Genomic DNA, 12737 nt, shown 5'->3' on the forward strand with positions numbered 1-12737 from the left:
TCCTAATGATTTGGTCTATTTACCCCTCTTAATTTTGCCTACTGTTCTGACGTAGTGGTGCACATGTAGCCTATAACCTGTTTTAGAGAAATGTAATCATTGAATATTGTAAGACCTTTCATTGTCTGCTTATATGCCCCCTTTATTTATCCTACGGTTCTGACTTGGTGTACAGGGAGAGCACTGGAAGAATGGCCCATGTTCTGAATTCTGTTGCTGTACATTTCACAAGTGCTAAACAAATAGTTATAAACACTAACGTTACGTCCGTCCTAGCTCGCTCATTGTCTTAATAGAAATTACGGATTGCCTCTTATCCGCTTGTCGTCCCCTTATGCCAGAGTTTGGACATCTCAATTTTCATTGGAAACCATATTTGTTTAAGCAAGTCAGGCATAACAGTTGTGTTTTTTTTAAAGGCAGTAAATGAGGTGCTTCGCTGCCAGACAAGGTTCTGCTGATAGCCAGGTGTAGCAGTGGTCAGATGTTGGGACAGCTTTATGTAGGCCCTAACAGTTTGGAGGCACCGTTTGTCACCTCTATAGTGCAACTAACGTATTGTTTAGTGTTGTGTTGTGTAGTGGCTTTGCTGGAATGCATTTCACTTCTTTTTTTTGCCCCATCAAGATTTACATGTTAAAATCTTTTAAAGAGGAGAATCGCACCATCATTTGTGTAATTCAGTGTGGAGAAAAGCTTTCTGAGTTTACTAGGTCTCGAGAACACAGTAACTCAAGCTACATTTATTGTTTGTCTACATTTTTACTGTTTTGAGGGCAAGTTCTGGTAAATAATGCACTGCTGTAGAAAATCTAAGTGGTTCAAGCCATGATTAATTAAAGACAAATAATCTGATCTAAACAAGCCCAACCATGAATAAGTAAATGCAACCTTTTTACTGGGACGTTCTGTGATGTTTTTCCAACTTGACGGAATACCATCTTTATGTATATCCTTCAAATTTGTTGATATTTACTTATTTCTTCTCCAAGAAGCCCGTTCATTCCATCCTTCCATGACACATCCATTTCTAAAATTCTCTCTGATGTTCTATTGTTTGGAGGGAAAATTGGTAGCAGGAGTTGCAGTTAACACTAGGTGGCAGTATGTGTTGTGGACATAAATAAAGTTATTCTAATCTAATCTATGAATTGCAAATACCTGATACATGAAAAAAAAAGAGGTCAAATTCTAATTCAATAACAATCCATGTTAATGATCCTGCCTTGTAGACTCTCCCTCTGAGATCTGAAAGTGTTAGATATGGTGGAAACTAAAAGTAGTATATTGTTCTGTGATATTCCTAAACGGCCGTCTTCCAGATTAGAGTGAAGGAGTTGATAGATTTCTAGGAGGTAGACACACTCAGGGAAACGTTTAAATACATAACGTTCCAACACCTTGTCCCCAAAAATATCAGCTGTTTATATAAATACCAGTTGTTTATGCTCCAGATAAACAGCCAATTTCATTCTCAATATTCAACATTTTGTGTGTACTTCTGTGTTTGTCCCTGATTTCCTGCTTTTGTTCCTATGCTTTATCTGTGATCTGTCCCGATGGTAACAACTCAGATGAGATGGCCAATTCCTTGGTGAATTATTGCTTCCTCTGAAGACAGGGTTGGCACGGCAACCAACAATGGCTGGCAGGCAGGACAAGTTCTGGCTTTCATTCTGCTGCTGTGTTTGGGGTGTCCTGAGAGACTGACTGTCAGCTGCCCACGTCAGCAAGTTGGGTTGAGACGCAGAGCATCAAAGGGTCGCTGGCTCCGATACTTAATGAGAATGTCTGTGGAACAACATGTGCTATGGTCCTGACACTTCTGGTGCCGTGCACCGGAAACCATGTTCATAATGCCGTAAAACAGTTGTTGTTTTTTCTTGGAAATTACAGTAGGTCTTCACAATGTGCCATTTTGAGTTATGGAGGAAGATAATATAGACAGATCAAATCTTCAGAACAAACGTTAATGGAGCATTTACCTGTCAAGAGGGGGAAGATTCATGGACCTAACCACCCCACATACTGGTTAACAGTGGCCTTTCCTGACCTTACAACTAATCACAGAGAAGGTAAAGGTTGATGTAGTGTTAAGATCAAGAAAAATTGAAGACCATCATATATGACACAAAAAACATCCAATTTAAGTGTCCCTAATACCTAGGCACACTAATACATCTTAGTTACGTAGACTGGTAAAGTGTTAGAACAGTGTAGGCACACTTTATTAAATAGGACTGTTACACCTGAAGATTTTTCCTAAAATGTACCTAAGATTATAATCTCCTTCAAAGCAGATCATTTCAGGACCATTATCTCTTGTCACATGTGCTGACATTTACATTTTAGTCATTTAGCAGACCCTCTTATCCAGAGTGACTTACAGCCGCAATTAGGGTTAAGTGCCTTGCTCAAGAGCACATCACCAGATCTTCAGCTAGTCGGCTCCTGGATGCAAACCAGCAACCTTTCATTTACTGGCCCAATGCCCTTAACCGCTAGGCTACCTGTCAAACAAAGGGGCAGCTGGCACCACATGGGGCTAGGGTTGTGTGAATGTGGTCTGAACCACCTCCTGTGTGTGTGTGCGTGCGTGTGTGTGTGTGTGTGTGTGTGTGTGTGTGTGTGTGTGTGTGTGTGTGTGTGTGTGCGTGATGTTATCCCTAACCCCTGACATGATGTCAAGGAAGGAGTTCCCAGAGTGGGAAGTGTGGTGAGGCGGTTCTAAACTCCTGACCATGTTTACACCTCAGACATAATCCTGTCTTCTCACTTTCACACCATATTACGCTCCGGAGAGAAAACTTCTGGAACTTTACTGTTTGGGCTGTCAATGTGTGCTACCTTAGCTCAGAAGCGGGATACTATCTTCACCACCAGGGTCTGCCTCAGATATCTCCACTACCAGGGTCTGCCTCAGATATCTCCACTACCAGGGTCTGCCTCAGATATCTCCACTACCAGGGTCTGCCTCAGATATCTCCACTACCAGGGTTTGCATCAGATATCTCCACTACCAAGGTCTGCCTCAGATATCTCCACTACCAGGGTTTGCATCAGATATCTCCACTACCAGGGTCTGCCTCAGATATCTCCACTACCAGGATCTGCCTAAAATATCTCCACTACCAGGGTCTGCCTCAGATATCTCCACTACCAGGGTCTGTCTCAGATATCTCCACTACCAGGGTCTGCCTAAAATATCTCCACTACCAGGGTCTGCCTCAGATATCTCCACTACCAGGGTCTGCCTCAGATATCTCCACTACCAGGGTCTGCCTAAAATATCCATCTTATCTATTTATTTGGCTTTTTGTTTGGGAAAGAAGAGTTCAGTGCTTGTGGTTTAACGCTCTCTACTTGGTCCTCAAGAAGTGGACCCCATTTGAACCATCTAAATCGGTCTGTGATTGGCTGTTTCTCAGTAAGGGTGTTCTGTACTGTGCTGTGCCTCAGAGGCTAAACAGCCATGTATAAAAGCAGTTACTCCCAGGCCAAGTTTGGCTTGGAGGCCAGGAGGAAGATCCAGAAGCCCAGAGGGAAGAGCTGTGGCTACTACATGAGGGTTGTCTTCTTCTTCTCCTCTCTGATCCAGTCACTCATCATCGTCAGCCTGGTGCTCTTCCTGGTCTACGGGAGCTCCCCAGACGCGGCGGCCGAGAGCCGGGTCAAGGACCTGGAGAAGAGCTTCAACCACCTCTCCATTGACAACATCAACCTCCGGCAGCAGGGAAAGAACCTGAACGCCACCCTGACTGACAAGATGCGCAACGACAAATATATGATGAGTCTGCGTCAGGTGGCAAACGGGTCTGGCATGTTCATCGCCAATCTCAAAGGACTAGTGGTAAGAACTGAGATTGGTTTTGTCATCAATGTTCACAGGTCAATGCTAGAGGGGATTTGTGAGGTTGTGTTGGATTTTTGGCATGCATATTTTGAAAAACTTGGGTGGATTTTGAATATGTCGATTTTGAATATGCATTACAATGACAGCAGTACATTATATACAGTCGGATCACAGTGACTGGTTTACTGAATATCAAAATGCCAGTTTAGCTGTATTAGTGGATAGGAAAACAAAACATGTGCTACATGATTTTGATTTGAGTGTAATTTAACATAAAACAATATTACATTCAAGTATCTTATACATATCATATAACATATCAATAATTTCAGATAATTTCAGCAAATATAACTGAAAAGGTTAAAACAGTGGTCCTACAGTCATAAACATTAACAATCCCTAGTCACTGTATATTCAGATTTAAACTTGACTGTTCATCATTTCTATAGATATATATATCTTCTTTTGCAACAGTGTCAACAATAATGTGCACGTACAGATGCCGTATGTTAATTTGATCATCCTGTTGTTGCGGAAATGGTTCTGCACAGCAGAAAATTTAACAGCATAGTACTTTCAATTTATTTAACTAGGCAAGCCATTTAAGAACAATTTCTTATTTTTAATGATGTCCTAGAAACAGCAGGTTAACTGCCTTGTTCAGGGGCAGAACAACAGATTTTTACCTTTGGGATTTGATCTTGCAACCTTCTGGTTAATAGTCCAATACTCTACCCACTAGGCTACCTGCCAGCCAGGGTGTAAAAAGGTTTAAAAAGGACACTTAAAAATGTCGGTCTTGATTTGCCCTAATGAAAAATGGATCAACCTCTACAAAACATGTCCATAATAAAAAAAGATGTCTATAATCCACATAATAATTCACATTTTCTGTTTCTGCAGATCCTAAATCTGTAGGTGAAATTTTCCCCAAAATGTGGTGCTGATGCATGTCTGTTATTAATATCCACAGACTCAGTGTGAAAATGATAAGGGAAGATGTCAGATTCAACTTAGAATGAGCCAATGCTTCAGGGCCATGCCCCCAAATGGTAAGAGACCTGTAAGAAAAACTTTGCTTTGTTGCTCTGCTCTGCACTAGTGTTACATACAGTATTCATGTTCAATCGTCCACTCAGAATCTCATTCTAATAATTCACAGCTAAGCTTTCCTAAACCTATTAGCTTCCCACTGGGCACACACGGGTTGAATCAACATTATTTCCACGTCATGTAAAGGAAATTGCGTTGAACAAACGTGGAATAGATGTTAAATTGACATCTGTGCCCAGTGAGTTTCCTAACTGGTACTTCTTTGGACAAGAATAAGCATGGTGCAAATTACAACTTTGCAATGATCTTTTGTCTTCACTATTGTTGTTGTTACAGAAGTGAGAATACAAACAGTGAAATTATAATAAAAGTTATTTATTCGCAATTCTGAATTGACTTAAAACCAATGCAGTGCCGGGATTCAATCCAAGCTGCATTGTAACGAGCTTGATTTAAAGGTTCATTTCTATTGCGCCCACATCTGCACTGTGAATGCAATCTCCGCAAACGCAGGAACATTGCCTTTAATAGGTGCAATACCGACAGTGCTCCTCGGATTGAATCCTGGACAAAATCTGATCCTGGTTCCGAAGTATTAACATAAACGTTTTGTCTTTCTTCTTTATGTTCTTCAAAAAACGTTTATATGCAACAACAATAATATGCAAGAAAACCAGGTCCAGCAGCTGGAGCAGTTGCTAAAGCTAGTGAGCTCCAACTTCAGTCAGACGGTGCAGTTCATGAGGATGGAGATGGAGAACACAGCCATGGACCGGGACACCCTGACCCTGGAGGCCATCTCCCTCCGGAGGGACAAGACCTTCCTGCAGAGACAACTGGAGGGCTACAGGAAGAAGTGCAAGGAGGACTTTGTCCAATCCCTGGCCGGCATCTCCGACGTCTCTAAAGCCTTCCTGTTGAAGATCGACAACCTTCTGCCCAATGTCAGCCCCTTCCTGCTCACCTGCGAGAAGCAGCTCCACCACCTGGACCAGATCCGCAACAACTGCACCGGTCTGTCCCGCGAGGTGGAGAACAAGTTCCAGCAATACCTGAACAAGGTGGGCTCTCAGATGTCGGAGATTGAGGGTTGCAGTGCCAAGCTGCAGGCAGATAAAGACCAGCTGAAGGTGGTCTACAACTGGTGCAGCTACAACCGCAGTGCCATGGCCCTGGAGCACCGCGAGAAGCTTCAGAAGACCCAGGAGAAATACGACCGAGAGACGGAGAGGCTGCTGATGGATAGCAGAAGGCTGCAGGGGAACAAGGAGCTACAGGAGACGGTGATGAAGGTGAAGGAGGGCGAGATCGTCATTCTCAAGGACAAGATGAATAACCTCAACACCTCACTGGTCAACTGTGGCTCCAGGGTAAGGGAAGCTCTATCTTGTGGTATTACACCAGGCTTTCATCCAACTCATTGATAAGTGGCGGTAGATAACAACAGAAATCCTTTAGAAGTCAAAATGGGGCCAGAAATGGTTTCCGTCATTAGTGTGAAGAGATAGAGTTGGCACGCTGGTCAAAAGATCTAACCATGTAAATGAGAGCTGCAGGAGCTCCTCATAAGATTTTTTATGACAATTAGCTGTAATAAAATACATTAGTGGAAAACGTAAGCAATAGGTTGTTGTCGTGCTTTACATTAAACTGGGGGGCTCCTGAGTGGCGCAGCAGTCTAAGGCACTGCATCTCAGTGCTTGAGGTGTCAACACAAACACTCTGTATCACAACCAGCCGTGATTGTAAGTCCCATAAAGCAGCACACAATTGGCCCAGGTTTGGCCGGTGTAGGCTGTAATTGTAAATAAGGATTTATTAACTTGCCTGTTTTTTAAATTTTTATTATTGTCAAAATCTGCACTGTATGTACAGGCATGAGTTTGTATCAATTCAAGTAATGGGCACATTCAAACATGATGTTTTCTTTCTTACAATAAAATAAATCATTGTGCTTTCATAATGCTCTCTGAAGTAAATACGCCTTGCACTGTTTTGGACCATAGAGATGTTTTATTTTTGGTATCTTATTAGGATCCCAATTAGCTACTACTAAAGCAGCAGCTACTCTTCATGGGGTCCATACAAAACATAAACCATAACATAATACAAAACATCAATAGACAAAGACAGAACTACATACATTTATAAAGATAAGTATACACGAGTTCATGCATTTATGTCTTCATAAACTTCTGATCATAAAATGTGTATGATCAGAATAGACACTATGACACTTCCTCCAGTACCAATCTCATCAATCTAGCAGGGGTCCCACTATGATACTGGAGGAAGTGTCAATCTCATTCCAAAAAAACAATGCAGGGAACTCGAGGATAGGTAAAGCCCCCCACTGGCTGGTAAAGTGCCACAGTCTATAATATACATTTGGTGGTCATGTAATAACAAACATGATATGTTTGTGCAATTATTATATTTGAATATGCTAGATAAACAGCATTGTTATATGTTGAAGTATTTTCACATACCGGTACTAACTAAACATTATTTTCTTTGTCTTATTATGTTTCAGACCGGAATGGGTAACCCAGGAATGTCCGGACCAAATCAGAGTGGACCCTGGAGTAGCAGGCATGGGATGGGTGACCCTGGCTCAACTGGGAATGGATTTGGCAGGGCAGTGGCAAGCTCAAGAGGGTTTGAGTCCACTGGGATGGGTTCAAATCCATTCGGTAGTGCAGGGGCAGGTGGGACAGGGACAGGTAACAAGCCAGGCTCAACTAACCAATTTGGTAATACAGGAATGGGAAGGACAGGGTCAAGTTCAAGTTCTACTGCATTGGGTTCGTTAGGGCCAGGTAAAGTGTGGGCAGGTCGAACAGGGACAGGCGCGGCAGGAGAGTTGGGTGCAATGGGTAACGCAGGGATGGGGGAGGCAAGGTCGAGTGCAACAGGGCAGGGCAACAGGGGGCCAACCAAAATGGGTTTGGAGGCTACAGGTGGGTGGGGTTCCACAGGAATGGGTAACACAGGGATGGGCGGGGAAGGGTCTAGTGTAACAGGGCAAGGTAAAAGGGGGTCAACTGCTGGAACAGAATTGGGTGCTGGAACTGGTGGGTGGGGTGCTTCTGCAACAGGAAACGGCAACACAGGCCTGGGTAGGTCCGGGTCAAGTGCTTCGTCATCATCAGGCGCCACAAGGATGAACGGTTCAGGAATGGACGGCTCAAAAGGTTTAGGTAAGATATAAAAATCACTTCTTATAAACACTGTGATATACTGTAGACAATGTCTTATGTTGTTGTTCTGTTGTTTCTACAGCACATATCAATCAACACTTACGAGAACTGCAGCAGTATTCTACTGCCGACTCCGGCTCAGAGTGAGTTCATATACCCTCTGGGTATTTAAGTGAATCTTAAATAAATGTATTAAGTTCTGTTGCTAAGAATGCCAAGATTAGCATCTTACTGGAACTTTTAATTCAACATGGCTGAGACAAATGTTGATTATGACATTAGAATGTAATCTAAATGTGACAAAGCAAATGTTGATTTGTAATGAGTCATAGAGCCTTTACTTTAGAGATTAGTTTTTGCTCCATATTAAGTAGTGAAATTGGTTAAAAAATCACAACATGCACTTAAAATTGACCTTACAAAAAAGCCAGTCAGTCAATAAATAATATAATAATACTTGTATGAAAGGTTTTAATCTTTAGCTCACAATCTGTGGATAATAAACGATTAAGAAAGGTAAAAAAATTACGTAAAACATCACAGCACAATTGAAAAATATATGGCACATGGAAACCAAACAAGGGTGGTCTATAGTGATAGGTGGGATGGGCTGAGTGTGGCTGAGGGTTGGTCTATGGTGATAGGTGGGATGGGCTGAGTGTGGCTGAGGGTTGGTCTATAGTGATAGGTGGGATGGGCTGAGTGTGGCTGAGGGTTGGTCTATGGTGATAGGCGGGATGGGCTGAGTGTGGCTGAGGGTTGGTCTATGGTGATAGGTGGGATGGGCTGAGTGTGGCTGAGGGTTGGTCTATGGTGATAGGTGGGATGGGCTGAGTGTGGCTGAGGGTTGGTCTATGGTGATAGGTGGGATGGGCTGAGTGTGGCTGAGGGTTGGTCTATGGTGATAGGAGACACCTTAGCCAAATACATTTAAACTCAGTTTTTCACAATTCCTGACATTTAATCCTAGTAAAAAATCCATGTATTAGGTCAGTTAGTATCACCACATTATTTTAAGAATGTGAAATGTCAAAATAATAGTAGAGAGAATGATTTTTTTCAGCTTTTATTTCTTTCAACACAGTGGGTCAGAAGTTTACATACACTCAATTCGTATTTGGAAGCATTGCCTTTGAATTATTTAACTTGGGTCAAACGTTTTGGGTAGCTTTCCACAAGCTTCTCACAATAAGTTGGGTGAATTTTGTCCCATTCCTCCTGACAGAGCTGGTTTAACAGAGTCAGGTTTGTAGGCCTGCTTGCTTGCACACGCTTTTTCAGTTCTGCCCACAAGTGTTCGATGGGATTGAGGTCAGGGCTTTGTGATGGCCACTCCAATACCTTGACTTTGTTGTCCTTAAGCCATTTATCCACAACTTTGGAAGTATGCTTGGGGTCATTGTCCATTTTGAAGACTCATTTGCGACCAAGCTTTAATTTCTTGACTGATGTCTTGAGATGTTGCTTCAATATATCCACATAATTTTCCTACCTCATGATGCCATCTATTTTGTGAAATGCACCAGTCCCTCCTGCAGCAAAGCACCCCCACAACATGATGTTGCCACCCCCGTGCTTCACGGTTGGGATGGTGTTTTTCGGCTTGCAAGCCTCCCCCTTTTTCCTCCAAACATAAAGATGGTCATTATGGCCAAACAGTTCTATTTTTGTTTCATCAGACCAGAGGACATTTCTACAAAAAGTACGATCTTTGTCCCCATGTGCAGTTGCAAACCGTAGTCTGGCTTTTTTAGGCGGGTTTTGGAGCAGTGGCTTCTTCCTTGCTGAGGGGCCTTTCAGGTTATGTCGATATAGGACTTGTTTTACTGTTTTACTGTGGGCCCTGTTATTCTGGGATTGATTTGCACTTTTCGCACCAAAGTACGTTCATCTCTAGGAGACAGAACACATCTCCTTCCTGAGCGGTATGAAGGCTGCGGGGTCCTATGGTGTTTATACTTGCGTACTATTGTTTGTACAGATGAACGTGGTACCTTCAGGCATTTGGAAATTGCTCCCAAGGATGAACCAGACTTGTGGAGGTCTACAATTGATTTTCTGAAGTCTTGGCTGATTTCTTTTGATTTTCCCATGATGTCAAGCAAAGAGGCACTGAGTTCGAAGCTAGGACTTGAAATACATCCACAGGTACACCTCCAATTGACTCAAATTATGTAAACTAACCTATCAGAAGATTCTAAAGCCATGACATCATTTTCTGCAATTTTCCAAGCTGTTTAAAAGGCACATTCAACTTAGTGTATGTAAACTTCTGACCCACTAGAATTGTGATACAGTGAATTATAAGTGAAATAATCTGTCTGTAAACAATGGTTGGAAAAATGACTTGTGTCAAACTATAGTTTGTTAATAACAAATCTGTGGAGTGGTCAAAAAAACAGTTTTAATGACTCCAACCTAAGTGTATGTAAACTTCCGACTTCAACTGTATATGTAGCAGGGCAAGCCATTGAGGCATGGATATGAGAGAAATGTTTTACAAAAAGCTTGCTAACTGCAGTTGATGCAATTAACTGAACAAGGATCTCTGTTATTTCTTCTTGTCTGCAGAGTCTCTGGGTAATCCATGAAATTTCAGAGGAAAATGGAGGAAAACCTATAAAACCCAGTCTCCTCATATTGAGTTCTGGTTTGTCAATATACAGTACCAGTCAAAAGTTCACCTACTCATTCCAGGGGTTTTCTTTATTTTTTTAAACTATTTTCCATGTTGTAGAATAATAGTGAAGACATCAAACTATGAAATAACACATATGGAATCATGTAGTAACCAATTGTTTTAACAAATCAAAATATATTTTATATTCTTCAAAGTAGCCACCCTTTGCCTTTGATGACAGCTTTGCACACTTTTGGCATTCTCTCAACCAGCTTCATGAGGTAGTCACCTGGAATGCCTTCATTTGTGGAATTTCTTTCCTCCTTCATGCGTTTGAGCCAGTCAGTTGTGTTGTGACATGGTAAGGGTGGTATACAGAAGATAGCCCTATTTGGTAAAAGACCAAGTCCATATTATGGCAAGAACAGCTCAAATAAGCAAAGAGAAATGACAGTCGATCATTACTTTAAGACATGAAGGTCAGTCAATGTGGAAGATTTCAAGAACTTCGTTAGAGTTACCAGCCTCAGAAATTGCAGCCCAAATAAATTGACGTAACAGACACATCTCAACATCAACTGTTCAGAGGAGACTGCGTAGGCCTTCCTGGTCAAATTCCTGCAAAGAAACCACTACTAAAGGACACCAATAATAAGAAGAGACTTGCTTAGGCCAAGAAACACAAGCAATGGACATTAGACCGGTGGAAATTTGTTCTTTGGTCTGATGAGTCCAAATGAGATTTTTTTTTCTCCAACCGCCATGCTTTGTGAGACGCAGAGTAGGTGAGCGAATGATCTCTGCATGTGTGGTCTCCGCCATGAAGCATGGAGGAATTTATTTAGAATTCAAGGCACACTTGACCAGCATGACTACTATAGCATTCTGCAGTGATACGCCATCCCATCTGGTTTGCACTTAGTGGGACTATTTGTTTTTCAACAGGGCAATGACCCAAACACACCTCCAGGCTGTGTAAGGGCAATTTTACCAAGAAGGAGAGTGATGGAGTGCTGCATCAGATGATCTGGCCTCCACAATCACCCGACCTTAACACGATTGTGATGGTTAGGGATGTTGGACTGCAGAGTGATGGAAAAGCAGCCAACAAGTACTCAGCAAATATGGGAACTCCTTCAAGACTGTTGAGAATGAGAGAATGCCAAGAGTGTGCAAAGCTGTCATCAAGGCAAAGGGTTTGAAGAATCTCAAATATAAAATATAATTTGATTTGTTTAATACTTTCTTGGTGACTACATGATTCCATATGTGTTATTTCATTGTTTTGATGTCTTCACTATTATTCTACATTGTAGAAAATAGTACAAATAAAGAAAACCCCTTGAATGAGTAGGTGTGTCCAACCTTTTGACTGGTACTGTATGTATAATATCAATATCTACCGACAGCAGCTGCATTGTAATATACAGTATCATAAAATAATTTCTGCTGCTTCATGTATTCCATTGTTTTGAATGTCCTTGATAACCAGCCACAAATGTATGTTAATTGAATATGTTTATTTAGTCAGGAGAAAGGCATAAAAGTTGTACATAAGCTGTTTTCAATGTACTGTATATACTTTTATTAAAAACTAAGGAGTACTTCTTGCAAACCTGGTTCTATGAATTAAGTGTGATGACTTCCACGTTTAAGGTCGGGGAGAGCGAGGTATGTTGTCACACTTTTCATGCTGTCTAACATTTACTTGGCACAATACATCACAATGGTATAAATGTCATACCTAATAAAAGAAGGAAGTCTTGGGAACATATTTTGTGTTCATTACATCTTCATATCTTATTTCAGTAGGGAATTGTAGACCGTTAAATAGAAAGTGTGTACTTCTGACAATTTGCCCCATCAGCAGGTACATTGTCACACTACGTCGGGTAAGTTGTCACATTGGATTATCAACAAATAAGAACTAATTAATTGTGAATATCGATTTTAATTTAAAATTCAAAACCAAATTCAACTTCATTAAAGAAGTCAGAATAAAAACAACCAT

The 12737-nt window shown here is 41.5% G+C and overlaps 1 protein-coding gene across 1 annotated transcript; it reads left to right on the top strand.

The window, feature by feature from the left end:
• The first annotated feature begins 2747 nt into the window (after positions 1-2747).
• LOC109871591 (keratin, type I cytoskeletal 9) lies at positions 2748-12496 on the top strand. Its single transcript, XM_020462492.2, has 6 exons — positions 2748-3850; positions 4827-4905; positions 5576-6276; positions 7440-8106; positions 8189-8249; positions 10678-12496. The coding sequence occupies exons 1-6, from the start codon at positions 3473-3475 to the stop codon at positions 10688-10690; spliced, it is 1899 nt and encodes a 632-aa protein (XP_020318081.1). The 5' UTR covers positions 2748-3472; the 3' UTR covers positions 10691-12496.
• The last annotated feature ends 241 nt before the right edge of the window (positions 12497-12737 follow it).

This window comes from Oncorhynchus kisutch, linkage group LG27 (genome assembly GCF_002021735.2).
Source record: "Oncorhynchus kisutch isolate 150728-3 linkage group LG27, Okis_V2, whole genome shotgun sequence".
NCBI classification, from domain to species: domain Eukaryota; kingdom Metazoa; phylum Chordata; class Actinopteri; order Salmoniformes; family Salmonidae; genus Oncorhynchus; species Oncorhynchus kisutch.